The 14,340-nt window shown below is 43.6% G+C and overlaps 1 protein-coding gene across 5 annotated transcripts in view; it reads right to left on the bottom strand.

Annotated features, from left to right (window-relative positions):
* Window positions 1-464: 464 nt before the first annotated feature.
* Window positions 465-14,340, bottom strand: part of AGO1 (argonaute RISC component 1) — a 34,174-nt gene continuing 20,298 nt past the window's right edge. For all 5 annotated transcript variants that reach the window (XM_067725468.1, XM_067725469.1, XM_067725466.1 and 2 more), the window contains 7 exons: window positions 10,629-10,788; window positions 10,353-10,443; window positions 9,060-9,254; window positions 6,736-6,870; window positions 6,021-6,122; window positions 5,493-5,692; window positions 465-5,254 (listed from right to left, as the gene is read on the bottom strand). In XM_067725468.1, coding sequence (XP_067581569.1) covers window positions 5,146-5,254; window positions 5,493-5,692; window positions 6,021-6,122; window positions 6,736-6,870; window positions 9,060-9,254; window positions 10,353-10,443; window positions 10,629-10,788 — 992 coding nt within the window. In that variant the 3' untranslated portion in view covers window positions 465-5,145. The remainder of the gene's footprint in view (window positions 5,255-5,492; window positions 5,693-6,020; window positions 6,123-6,735; window positions 6,871-9,059; window positions 9,255-10,352; window positions 10,444-10,628; window positions 10,789-14,340) is intronic.

Here is a 14,340-nt window from a genome sequence, read left to right as displayed (position 1 = left end):
GTCCTATTAATTCTATCTCCCCAAGTGTCTCTCCAATTTGTGCTTTCCTTTCTATCTTCACTGATACAGCCCTAGAGCCTTGTTCCAGTCCTCATAATCTCTCTAAATGGTACCAGAGAACCATCTGGCTACTGATGTCCACCACCAAACTTTTTAAACTCCTTAAAGAGAGAAACACTGTTTTCCTCATTTTTGAATTGTGCCTGCTTACTCCCCTCATAATACTTCTAGACACAGTGCTTTGCATGTTTGTTGAATGAAGAATAAATGGAGGCCCTGTGAAGTGATTACATACAATCTGCAGTTTCAACACTCCGGAATTTGTTTTACCCACTTTACTCCTTTAGAAAGTGATGGTTCTGCTCTTCTAACAATCTGTTATTCTAACGTAAAATCTATCAGAGATTATAATTAATCCCAACAGTTTGCTTTGCTAAGAAAAAAAAAAGAGAGAGAGACCGCACTTTAGAAATAGAAGCCACTGTTGTCTTTATAAAACACAGAATTGTGCTGCTGCTGTTGCTTGCTTCAGAAGAAACTGTACATTACAGCTGCTGGGATAATTTTACAATGGACTGGACAAGGTACAGCTCAAAGCAGGACACAAACACAAGTCTCAAAGGGAAACAAATGCAAACAAGTACACAGCTGTGGGGCTCCAGGGACATTTCCCCACCCATGCTGGACTTGAGAGGGATAAAAAGTTTAGAAACTAAAGTGAAACCCAGAGTAGACACACATGCCCACCAGATGGCTGCTAAGTGCAACATCACACACCAATCAGGTTGGACTGTGTGCACAGGAAAGTCATCTCATTTTTCCTTATTGCTACTACACCAGGGGGGTCAGTGCATTTGACATATTGTCTTTACTTGCACAATCCTTGGAGGGTTTCCTATTTTCCTTTTTAAAGAAGGAAATCTGCCTTCCCCACCTTATTGTTTTTTTGCTTTGTTTTCTTTTGTTTTGAGCCCATAACCTCCACTACCTTTCTTGGGCTCCCAAACAGCAGCCAGAGGTTCTAAGTCAGTAGGAGTAGAGTAAGGGGAGAGCACCAACCTAGCCTCTCTCCCTGTCCAGGGAGAAGGCAAGTCCTAATAAATGGGCGAAAAGAGAAAACCAGAGAATCCCTTCTCCCCAGTCTGCTTAGAAGGCCAAAGAGGAAAGAGTGCCCTGCATAACCCTGCCATGATCAGACTTTAAGAAGGAAGGCATCCCAGCTACCATCCTGGATTGGCCTACGCCCAGCAAATATAAATAAAAATAACTTCCCCCAATGTAATTTCCAAAACTGCATTTTAGTTAGAGATGTCTCTCTACCCTGAAGGGGAAGGAACTTTCATCCTTCTTTGTTGCACATGACGCCAGGTCTAAAACACTGTCCCACCAGCCTTGCAGATACCCTATGGGCCAGCTAAGAAGTCACAGTGTCCCCCTGGCTGCCCATCTTGCTGGCCTCATTTACAGAATTCTGGACAAGAAAACTATCCAAGAACATCATTGCTGAGCCAAAGAGGAGGCTGCAGTGGAGCTACTGAGTAGGTGGGAGCTTCTTAGGGAGGTTTCACACTGTTAGGTACCTTCTTCAGCATTAATCTAAGCCTAAGTTTCCCACAACAACAGCCTTAGGCTTATCCCCAGCGGCCAGCAGTAGCACCTCAGCCCCAGTGAGTTAGGCTGGACTGGAAAAGTGATCAATGAGCAGCGCTCTCCTTTCCCAGATTTTAGCCAAATTCTCTCCATTCTCTTCTCATTCCTCTCTTCTTCCCCCATGTCTATCCCCTAACCCTTCAACGCTGGATAACCAAGTAGGTCAACCCTAGGACATCCTCAGAAAAGGGAGGTCCCAGGTAGAGAGAAATGAAACCAGATCTAGAAAAAGCAATGAGAGAAACCAACTCCAAAGAGTGGACAGGTGTGGAAGTTGCCAGAAGCCCTCCTGATTTCATGCCAGTTGGGCAGGCCTTCTGCTATGCCCTCACGTAAGTTTGGGGGCAGTCCAGCCCAGTGAGGACATCACTGGGCTTGGGAAGAAGATTCTTGGTCTTCTGCAGCCGAGGAGCTAAGCCTGACCTTGTCAGCGAACAGTGCGATCATTTTAGCCATGCAGAGAATTCATCATCACAAAGGCAGACAGGCAGGGAGGCCAGCAAGCAAGCTGAGTGAACAGAAAATAAAATAAAAGGAGGCCAGGGAAAGAGAGAAGAGGAAAAGGAAGGTAAAAGAGTGGAACAAAGGGAGCAGGAGACTTCTCTAAGAGGATGAGGCTGGGGTCTCCCCAGAGCTTCTTCAGAGCCTAAGTAAGAAGCACCACTTGAACGAAATCAAAGAAAGCCAAAGCTTGTTGCCAACACCACTTCTCAATCTGCATGCACCACCTTTCAAACAAGAGTAATCCTCAAGGTCAAGGGTGTTTTTCAAGTTTCAAAGATAAAACGAAATAGAGAAAATCACAGCAAGATGTCATATTCTTGCCACTGCCCAAGCTGTTTCTTTTGCTTTTATTTCTTAAATGGCATGTACAATGCCAAAGGGCTAAAAAATGCATGTCAAGCCTCAGCTCAAAACCCAACTGGACAGAGTGAGGCAAAGAGACAAAAAGGAGAGAACACAAACTTGCTGCTAAGAGTAGGTGGCTGCCACCAGCTCTCAATGGACATTTGCAAAATGCTGGTGAATGACTGGACCCTCCAGGAATACTGCCCTGATCCCAGCCCCAAAACATACCCGAGAAGAGAACACTCAGAGCCCACTGTCCCAAGAGAACTCCCCTCCCCAAAGGGTGACTGAACACAAAATAGACAGTATATGAAGGCGATGGACAGGGCAGATGGAGTGTTGGCATCACTCTCTTTAGGCACTTGTGTAAGGAATGTAGGCTCTCCAGTGAGCTGCCTCCTCCCAGAGCCCTCCATTCTGTTCTTCAGCTGGGCTGTGCCCATGGGGCACCCCACACTGTAGCCAGCAGGAAAGAAGTAAAGGAAGAGCTACTCAACAGCCCTGATGCCTTCTCCATAATCAATGTTTGTGCTACGTTTTGTGAAGTTGCTGAACAAAGTAGCCAACCAGAACAGAACCTGGGATAGACTGTTTTGCATAGCAAATCTGGGTCTGTACAAAGGCTGCTGGGGAGGGGAAATGGTAGCTCTAACTTCATACGCCCATATTCAGACCAGCCTTCCTCTGGCTGGCCTCCAAGCCTGAGCTAGGTCTAAAGTGTCGTGGCTTCATCACCAGATTGGGGCAAGCCCAAGCCCAGGCTCCTCAAAAAGAGGAATTTCCACACTGAAGCTGCAACTCCTCATCCCAAGCAGTGGGACAGGAAAAAATGAACAGTCAAGAAATGAGGAAGCCTTGCTTCAAGGCCAACAGGCCCCAAGCTAGAACCCCCTACTTTTCCAGTTCTGCAACACAGCCAAACCCCATCTCTACCCAGGAAGACAGGAAAAAATTTTTTAAAAAGCCCATGCCACCCACTCACATGCCCTAGTGGGAAATCAGGAAAAATTCATTTGTGTAAACAGAAGCAAAAGGGAGCAGCAAAATTCCCCAGCCTATCCACAGGACACACTGAAATCTGGGATAAGCCAAAGTGTCAGAGGACACTCCAGAGGAAGGGAAGATGCACTTGCAGAAAAGAGTGCAGGGCAGTGCAGAAGGGGTGCCTGCAGCAAGAGAAAGATATTATCTGCACAGAGGAGGGTGGAGACTGAGCCCCACCTTGGGGAGATAACCACCCCCTACAGAGCCAGGCCAAAGAACAAGTCAGGTACATAGTTCCTTCTGACGGCTCAATGTTTCTGGGATGTAAACTCATTGGGCATGGGAGGGATTTCCAGATTTTGGCAATAGACTCAAGTTATGGTATAAAAATAACATTTAGTTTTTGCTTTTTTTTTTTTTTTCTTATTTTAGACCTAAGGATCGTTTGTTAAAAGACACCCCAGTTAAAAAATATTGAAACATAAACAGACTTGATCGTCAGGGAAAAAAAAGAAGCCAAGAGTGAGAAATGCTATGAAAGTAACTCCAGACCCAGGCAGGTGGGGAGGAAGCAGGGACAGGAAGAAAGGAGACGTAAGTGGAAAGGCCAGAGGCCAGTCACCTCAGCAGCTCCGAGAGACTTGTCATGTCTGAAAGTGCAAATGTCAATGGATTTTAACCATCTTGAGGTGGCGATCTTTTTAAAAGCTCAATGAATATGGAAGTCAACTCCTTCAAATGCAAAATAGCTGGCGCTCTGGCTGGAGGCTTGTTGGGTTAGGGGTATTTCATCCCCACCTACCTCCTCTCCCACCCCCACCCCGCCCCCACCCCCCCAAAAATAGGTACAAAAGGTTGCAGTTCTGCAGCATTACCGTTACAGGGAAGGCACTGGTTACCCACCAGCAGGCGGAAGGAAGACAGGGTCGTGTCACTTCAGAGCTAAGTGCCATAGTGCCTTAAGTCTTACTAGGGGCTGGATGTCTGTCAGGGAGAAGGTGTAAGGTGGGGTAGAAAAGGTGGAAAAAGAGGAATAAGGGAAAGAGGAGTGGCAGCTGGGGGAGGGGCAACCAAATCATTAGCATTAAAAATCTTCCTACAAGCTGGATTCTCAACCCATTAAAACATCTAGTATCCTAAAATATTGATCTGCATCTGGTTTCGTTTTTCTTCTTAAACAAATCTAGACCTTTTCTGATTAAGGCTCCTAAAAAATCCTTCCCTCCTCCCACCCACTTTTCAAGCCCCTCACTTTCCCATCTAAAGTATCAAACCCAAACCTACCAGCTTTTGTCTGCAGGGCTGCAGGGCCGACCTTACCAAGCTGTCAGGCATGAGTCTTTAGCACTGTGAGTCACATGCGACATCTGTGTGTATGGTGGGCACCGGGGCTGCCTCTCTTGGTCCAGTGGAGTCAGGGCCAGATGTGACAAGATGGGGTGAGGGGTGGAGGGCATGAGGTGAATATCAGAGATTTCTGGCTGGTGGTCTGGCTTACTGGCCCTGTTCCCCACCCTTTCGCCCCCTCTGTAGAGGAAACAAGGCCTTCTGCATTCCTCCCTGCCCCACCTCCCTCCTCCCTGCTTCCTCTGGATTTGGGCGGCACAGCTCTTGGGGCTTGGAAAGCTTTCTTCTATCCAGTGAGGTAACAGCGTTCTGCCTTCAAGCGAAGTACATGGTGCGCAGAGTATCCTGGTGAACCTGCACGGCTTTGGCCAGGGCCTGGGGGTCCCGCCCATTGCTCTGCCCCGATATGTGGCTCCCCTCTCCACTGAAAAGGAAAAATGAAAGAAGTCCTTCCTGGTGAACTGAGCTGCTAATTCCTTCCCCCACCCCTAGGATGCCAATTCCCATAACAATTTAAGAGAAAACCCCAACCCAGATTTGGGCTGACGAGCCCAAGGACATCAAATCGGACAATACTCATTTCCTACTACCCAAGGAAAATTGAGAGGGTCTGGTACCAGAGGCTGAAGCAAAAAGGAAGCCAGCCTGATCCCAGGCCTCACCTGTCATGCTCCTTGTCCACTAGGTGGTATCGTGCCCGGAAAGCCACCAAGCGGGCATAGTAGGCAGGTGCTGGAATTGAGACGGAGCGTGTGCATCGTACGTAAGTGTGGCACAGCTGGTACGTCAAGATCTGGAGCTCATCCGCTGTGAAACGGTTGTCATCCCAAAGGACATAGTAATGGGATGGTCGGCTGGTGCCCTGGGAAGATAGGAAGGTGAGGGGCCCCAGGTTGGGCAGAGGGGATGGTTGACGATAAGGAACAGGCTCACTATTAAGAGTATGGCTGGGTTGGAAGACCCACCTATGAAAAGGCAGACACAAAGCCACCTATGTCATAAAGCACTCATCTTATGGGCAACCTGCCTAAGACGTTCAAAGTGCACTCATGTTCAAGTGCACGAAGGGCTTATTAAGAGAACAATCCTGATTTGAATGCCACTCAGTGAGGAATGATATATTCTAGAGGCAGTGGGAATAATCAACTAATCTTTGACCCATTGGAAATCCCAGGACATAGCCCAGCTACCTGGATGCCTGCGTGGCTGCACAGATAGAAGTCAAACTCAAATGGGTGGGTGATGTTGGTGTCCACAGTGGTCCCAGCTGGGATGTTACCACTCTTCCCAATCTGTATAGAGACAAAGACAACCGAGATCCCAAGACCTGCATGACCCTAACTAGGGCCCCGACTCAATTCTAATCTGATTCCATCAGAATCCCAAGAGTAAAGTAGAAGCTGCTATTCCCAGAGGGTACTGGGAATTGAAATAATAGGCTTCTAAAGTCATACAGACCTGTGTTTAAGTGCTGCTTTCACCATTTATTAGCTGTGTGATCTTAGCAAGTCATTTAACCTTTCTGAGGCTAAACTGGAGATAATAACAGTACCTACCTCACAGGGCTGCTGTGAGGAAGACGCCTTGTACAGTGTCTGGCACATAGGAGAAGTTCAATAAATGGAAGTTCCCTTTCCCTTCTCTGGGAGCTGGTCTATATATGGGGTCTATAGGCCAGGGAGCTAGGAGGAGGGAGATGAAGTATAAGGGAAGGAGGGGAGAAGGGGGAAACAAAGGGAAGGAAGCAGCAGAGGAAGGACCACAAGAGCTAAGGGGAAGAAAGGGACCAGGGAAGATGGACAGGCCAAGGACTAAATCCCCAGATTTTATTTCAAGGGCTTCTTCCATATTAAGAGAAGGGAGACAAGATAAGGGTATGGGTGGCTTCCTCAATCCCTCACTCACTCGCTCATTCTTGTCAGCACAAAAAAGGCGGGTGTGATGGCGTTTCTGCACCACAATATAAGTGATCCCGGGCTGGTAGTCCTTTTCCAGTTTGATGCAGGCATCACGAATGGCCAGCAGCTCATAGTGGAGGATCTAGGCACAGGGTGAGGAGGGAGACAAAGAGACATACAGCTCCTCTTGAGTTCACGCATCTTTCTGAACTAAGGGGTTGCCACTTGTAATACGGCTTTTTGTTCAGCCTCTCTTTATAAGCTGATACCCAACCATTAGAGATGATAAGCCCTTCCTACCAAAATCAGCCTTATACAGGCATACCTCGGAGATATTGTGGGTTCAGTTCCAGATCACTACAATAAAGTAAGTCACATGATTTTTTTGGTTTCCCAGTGCATATGAAAGTTATGCTTACACTATGCTATAGTCTATTAAGTGTGCAGTAGCAGTATGTCTAAAAAAAAAAAGTATATACCTTAATTAAAAAATACTTTATGGCTAAAAATTGCTAACTATCACCTGAGCCAGTGAGTCGTAGTAGTAACATCAAAGATCACTGATCACAGATCACCATAACAAATATAATAATAAAAAAAAAGTTTGAAATACTGCAAGAATTATCAAAATGTGATACAGAGCCATGAAGTTTTAGCAAATGCTGTTGGAAAAATGGTGCCGACACACTTGCTGGACGCAGGGTTGCCACAAACCTTCAATTTGTAAAAAATGCAGTATCTGCGAAGCACAATAAAGCAAAGTGCAATAAAACGAGGTATGCCTGTAGACAGTTCACCTGATATGTTCCTATAAGGCTTAGCTGGGAGGCTTAGTATCAGCAGAGAGCACTCACCTGGTTCCTATGTATAATTAGACCTAACATAAAGACACAGAACCAAGGTTCAGAGAGAAATCACAATGCCCAAAGTAAGGCTGAATTTAGGATCAGAAGGAAAATGGAAGTTACCCATGAGCTCTAAGAGCAGACAGGATTGGGACCACCATAGAAGACTAGACACATAGTTCAGAAATGGGTGTAGAGGGACTAGATAAATTCAGTCCTGAAAAAAAGCAGTATTATACAAAAATGGACTAGCTCAAGAAGCCACAGGTGAAAAACCATAGTCAGTAGTTGCCTTGTGGCCTTGGATGTCAGGTATAGGGAGTAAAAACTGTATGGCAGAAGTAAATACAATTTAGAATCAATTAGAACTAGGTTTAAACCCAAGCTTTATCTAATTTTATTACCTTGAGCAAGTTACTTAACCCCTTTAAGTCTCATTTTCTCCATACTGACTAAAGTTACTAATAAGATCAGCTTCACAAAACTGTTGTGAAGACTAAAACAAATAATTAAGTAAAAACACAAAAAACCTAGTAGTGGCTTAATAACCACTGACTGCTTTGCTTAGTAAGCAGTTTGAATTTTAACCCCAGGCTATGTGAGGTCACTAGACATCTCTAAACACAGACATGTTATGATAAATGCATCTGGCATTTTAGGAAACACTGTATGACTTGGAGGAAATTGAGCATAATGGTTAAGAGCATGAACTTTGGAATCTAACCAATTTGTCTGAATCCCAGCTCTACCACTTACTAGCCTGGATGACACTGAAGAAATCATTTAACATTTTCAAGCCTCAGTTTCATCATCTATCAAGTGGAATAATAATTATTTCATAGGGTTATTGTAAGCATTAAATAGAAATACATACAAAGTGCTTAGCTCAGTTTACGGCACATAAGAGGTACCCAATAAATGGTAGTTATATTACTATGTATTAAATGGTAGTCAAGGAGACCAGTTCAGTACACTAATCTAAACAACAGAATATGAAGGCTTAGCAGGGAGAAAGAATAGGAGGAACATCGTGAAGGTCAATAGCAGTGATTCTCAAAGTGTGGTCTCCAGACCAGCAGCATCACCTAAGAACCTGTCAGAGCTACAAATTTTAGGGCCCCATCCTAGACTCACTGAAGCAGAAATTCTAAGGGTAGAGCTCTGCAAACTACTTTAATAAGCTCTCCAAACGATTCTGATGGATGCTAAAGTTTGAGAACCACTGGTCTAAAGAATCAGTCTTCAACATGGACCAACTAGTAAATAGGCACTGATTACACTTATTACAAGAAGAAAGGTCTATCAGTGATTGTACACGCCATCTCTCAATTGTGATCTCTGCTTCCAAGACTACTCCATTTAGCAAACCTCCCTAAGTAGTAGCACCTCCCAGTGTCAACAGCTCAGAAAAGACAGCAGTACTCTCTGCTACCATCAGGCCCCCTGGCCTCAATGTGAGGTTTTCTTGACCTATTGTGGGCCCTACCTGGGGGAGCTGGCCTTCAGGAACCCCATCTCGGTAGAAGATGATGCGGGTAGGCTTGAAGCGGGTGGACTTGTAGAACTGGATGAGCAGCTCACGTACCATGTAGGATAAGTCTTCAATGATCTCCTGCCGAGGTCGCTGCACCCGCACAGTAGCACAGTAACGGCTGGGGTGGGCATCCATACTGCCTACCACCTGATAACCAAAGAGGCAGGATAAGCTCCCAGAACCTCCACCCTCCCAACACTGTTAGGTTCTGGGTTTGGGGAAAGGCCTCTTAGCAAAACAACTATGCAATTGAATGAGGTTTTTTGGATTCAATAAGCCCTGGTTCAATCTCTGTTCTATCACACGTGTGGAAGTTACTTAATCCACGTGATCTTCTTGTTCCTCCTCTGAAATGGAGATAAGAATACCACCTACTTGCAGTGCTGTTGAAGCACATATAAGTCATCTTGTACAGGGCCTAACACACAGTAGGTACTTGATAAGTTTGATTTCCCTACTTCTTGCAGAGGGGCATGTGAAGGTTTGGCACTACTAGCTCAAAGAGTGACCTCATTCAAAAACAAGTTTATCTTTTTTTTTCAATTCAAGTGCTAATCTACGCTAGGAACCACAGTGAAGAGTGTTCTTGTGGGTGGTGGAATAACATCATTTTCTAAGGGGACAATAGCCAAAGCCTACTAGGATGGATGGCCACAAGGAAATTAAAGATAAGCATAGTATAGAGTTCCCCACATTTACTGAGAGAGGCCCAGTCTGCCTAGAGAAACTTGAGGGTTGAAGAAAGAGAAGTGGGAAAGAAGGCCTGGTCCCTTTAGCCAATTCAGAAGCCCCTATGAGACAGGGAGCAAAGATGTCAGGAGAGGGATTGGAGAGCTATCTAATCTACTAGGTGGATCAGGGGTAGGGATGGGGAAGAGTAAAGGACAATCGCAGCAACTAAGTAACTCCCTTAAAAGGGATTTCAGAGAAGAGATATGTTCATATTCCAAAAGTGGGCACAGAGAGAGAGAGAGGGAAACTCGAACACAGAACAAAAGTGATGGAGACAGGGCCAAGTCTCTGGCCACAGCCTACACTCTCACTGCTCTCTCTCTGAAAAGAAAATGCCATGCAGAGTTAGTTTTATTAAGAAACCAAGGGAGTGGTTAATGGGGATGATCAGCTGAAATAAAAAGATCTTGTGAAGGGTCAAGCACCAGAGCTAAGGGAAGGAAATCATGTGTAGTCTTGGGGGCCCAGAGCTAAGAGAAGAACCTTATGAGGAAGTTGGAAAGTAACACTCACTGCTGTGATAGAAGGTTTTTTCCCATCCCCTGCTGGGGGGTGTGTAACATCTGCTCCCAGGAATATCACTGGTTGTTGAAAGACAGCAGAGCTAAACAAGGAAGAGAAAACAAATGGTGAGGACTTGGGTCTTCTCTTCCTAGCACCATCTAGCACCCACTTTGGTCCTCTCTCCCTTGTGTGTGATTCACTTGGCCTGGACAGGGTCCTATCTTTTCATCAATCACCAGTATGGTACCTTGCTTGACAAGGGCAAGTGGGCAATAGAGTTCATACCGTTGGTGTGGAACTAGGATGTTGTTAATGCCACCAAGTTTGACATTGATCTTCAGGCAAAGGTTGGACAGAGTCTGAGGCGAGGTCTTGACCACATTCTTCACTTGCACACACTGTGTAGCCATTCCCAAGAGTGTATCTCCAACACGCTTCACTTCAGCTATGAGCAGGGAGAAAACTGATTAGTGCATTCAACAAATATTTACTGAATGCCTCCTAGATGCCACGAAGTATATGAGGTGCTAGGGAATACAATGATGACCAGAAACACACAGGGTCCCTACTCTTATAGTGCTTACTATCCAGTGACTAATTTTAAAAATTATGAAAAGTATAACAATGACAAATGCTACAACAGAAAACTCCATGGAGCTGTGAGAGCATATAACGTGGGGGTAATAACCTAGTCAGGAAAGGATTCCTGAGTAAGTAATGAGTGAACTGAAATCTAAAGGTAGAAGAGAACTTAGAAGGGAGAGGGAATATGGGAAAGAGCATTCCAGGCAGAGGGAAGAGCGTGCAAAAATGTACGCTGATAGGAGAAAGCAACATACTTTTGAGAAACTGAAAGGCCAAAGTAACTACAAAGGAGAATAAAAAGGAACCATAGTGTGAGAGGAAGAATGTGGTCATGAGACCAATCTAGGGGAATGAGGGTAGCTTAAGAAGGCAGCTGTCAAGATGGAAAGAAACAGATTCAAGAGACTATATATATGTAAGGGAAAATAATTCTTATGGATAACCTCTGAGTTTCTAGATTTTTATAATAGAACAGATAGATCATAAGTTCTTTTTGAGACATTTTGAGTTTGAAGTGTTTTTTGGTCATCCCAGTGAGGATATCCATCACGCAACTGAGTATAGTAGTTGGAAGTTCAGGAGTAGTCTGAAATGGAGATGTAAATTTATGAGCTATTTAGGTACAGGCAGTAATTGAAAACATGATCTTGAGATCACCAAGGAAGAGAACAGAATGAAAGGAGAAGAAGGCTTAGACCTGTATCTCTGAACTCACAATACTTGCAGAACAGGAAGAAGATGAGTCTGCAAAGGACAAAAATTCAGAGAACCAAGAGAAAGATCAAGACAGTATTATATCATGAATGCCAGGGAAGAAAGAGTGTTTCAAGAAGGAGCAAGTGTTCAACTAAGTCAAATGCTGCTAAGAGATTGGTAAAATGAGGACCAGAATTTTGTGATAGTGAGGCAAAAATTAATGTATAGAGGCAAAAACTGTTTTTGGTAATACAAAGTACCAAGGAGGAGATGTAGGATCAATGAACGGTATGATATGTTTTCAATGGGAGAGATTTGAGAATGTTTAAAAAGCTAAAGGGATCATTTCTACTTCTAATAGATAAAGTTAGAGGCAAACCAGTGTCTCTGCACATAACATTCAGAAAAGCCAAATAAAATATAGAAATCATCTTTTTGTAGGCAGTAGAGAAGTGCTAAGACAACAAGAACTGGAAGGGTTAACACTGCAGAGAGGGAGAGAATCTCACAGAGGTGAGCCATCTGCTGCAGCTGCTTTTGCCCTGGGTACATGTGCTGATTCTAGGTGTGGGCAGGAGGCTGAGATTCTAGGCTTTGCACCAAAAGAGGAACCACTGCCAAGGGACAGAGAAAGCAACAGTTTCTGGCGAACACAGGCTAGTTCTAAACGTGAAAGGTTAAAAAAAAACATTTAAAAGAAAACACAGACTAGTATCTTCATGACCTTGGAATTTCCTAAACAGGACTCAGAAAGTACTAGGCGTAAAGGAACAATATTGACAAATAGGACTACATTAAAATTTTAAATTTCTGTTCAACAAAAGAACCCATTAAGAAAGTAAAAAGGCAAGCCACAGATATGTATAATACATATAAATTTAAATAAAGGAATTATAAAGAACATCTATAAATCAATAAGAGAAAGATAGTGAAGCCAGCAACAAAAGGAAAAGACTTGAGCAGGAACTTCTCAAAAGAGGCTCGTGAAACAGCCAATAGAAATATAAAAAGATACTCAACTTTATCAATCACCGGAGAATTCAAATTAAAAGCAAAATGCAGTATAACTAAACACCCATAAGAATGGCTAAAATGAAAGCGACAATACCAAGTTTGGTAAGGACATCAATAACTACAACTCTCATTTGCTGCTGTTGGAAGTATACATTTGTACACTTAAAATCCCTCCTAGTTACACACCCAATAGAAATGGGCATATATGTTCAAAGGACATGTACAAGAATGTTCAATGAAGCATTATTTATAATAGTAAAAACTGGAACCAACCCAAATATGTCCATTAACAGTAGAATGTATAAATACATGTAAATTGTGTTATTATCATATAATGGAAAAACTGTAGCAAACTACAACTAAACAAACACGGATAAATCTTACAAACATAATGTTGAGTGAAAGAAGCCAGACACAAAAAAAGGTACATGGTATATGACTCCATTTATATAAAGTTCAAAGACAGTCAAAACTAATCTATGGTGTTAGAAGCCAAAATAATAGTGGTTAACACTGATGGGGAGTTGTAGTGATTGGTAGCCTGGGATTGTGGTAATGTTCTACTATCAAAACTAGGTACTGGTTACCTTGCTAAGACATTTTGTGAGAATTAATTGACTGAACACAAAAGATCTCTATACGTATACCGTACTTCAATAAAAAGTTTACATTAAAAAAATTGTACCAGTTTAGTGGAGAGGAAGGAGTTAAAAATACTAAGAACAGGGTGAGGTACGGTAGCAGATTAGAACTGGACAAATGTGACACTATCCTTTTACACTCTCAGGGCAATCACAATGCATATGGACCTTGCTTTGACCATCACTTGGCCTACCAGGAAGGAGGATGAAGGATCTTTAAAAGAATCTGACTGTTCCTCTTATCTGCAGGCTTAATTCCTAGGCAATGCCCCCATTACCTAAGTGGTATTCAATATAATCAAAGAACAGCATGTAAGTGGAAGAAACCCAAGGTCCTAATCAAGGTATGAGACTGGCGAGAGGTATAACATGACTGAGCCCAGGGAAGGGAAAATTTTCTGAGTAAGCACTGACTTCTCCAAGCATGCCGCACTATACTCCACATGCAGGCCAAAAACACTGGATTCTCCCTTTATGGAGGAAACCAGAAACATGGATAATTACTCAAGGCAGTTCTCCTAAAAAACATCCGATAAATCAATAAGAAAAAGGTAGTGAAACCAATGAAAAAAGGAAAAGACTTGAGCAGGCACTTCTCAAAAGAGGCTAGTGAAACAGCCAATAGAAATATAAAAAGACACTCCACTTTATCAATCACAAGGGACACCAATTTATGGCCCAAGAGAGACATGGACTGGAGGTGAACCAACTTCCATAAGTATTGAGTATCATGTGAGCGGAAGGCTCTACCTTGGGTATATATGTGCAGAGGGAAGAAGATTTCAGAGCAGAATCAGATCCACTCCATGCTCAAAACAATATCAAGCAAGACCGTAATTGATCAGCAGCCTGATACAATTTCTAGAGGAATCCAAAAAGAGACAAGTTAATCCTGTAGGTAGGATGACAAGAGAAAGCTTCCAGGAATAAGTACATTTAAACTAGGACTTGAAGGATAGAGAATTTTAAGGGCAAGGTGGAGGATAAAAAGAGTACTTAAATATTCTAGGCAAAGGCAAATGATGTAAGCAAAACCAGAGACTAGACAGCAGAGACAAGGA

Source organism: Pseudorca crassidens, chromosome 2 (genome assembly GCF_039906515.1).
Source record: "Pseudorca crassidens isolate mPseCra1 chromosome 2, mPseCra1.hap1, whole genome shotgun sequence".
Classification (NCBI taxonomy): domain Eukaryota; kingdom Metazoa; phylum Chordata; class Mammalia; order Artiodactyla; family Delphinidae; genus Pseudorca; species Pseudorca crassidens.
This window is presented reverse-complemented; position numbering and strand designations above follow the sequence as displayed.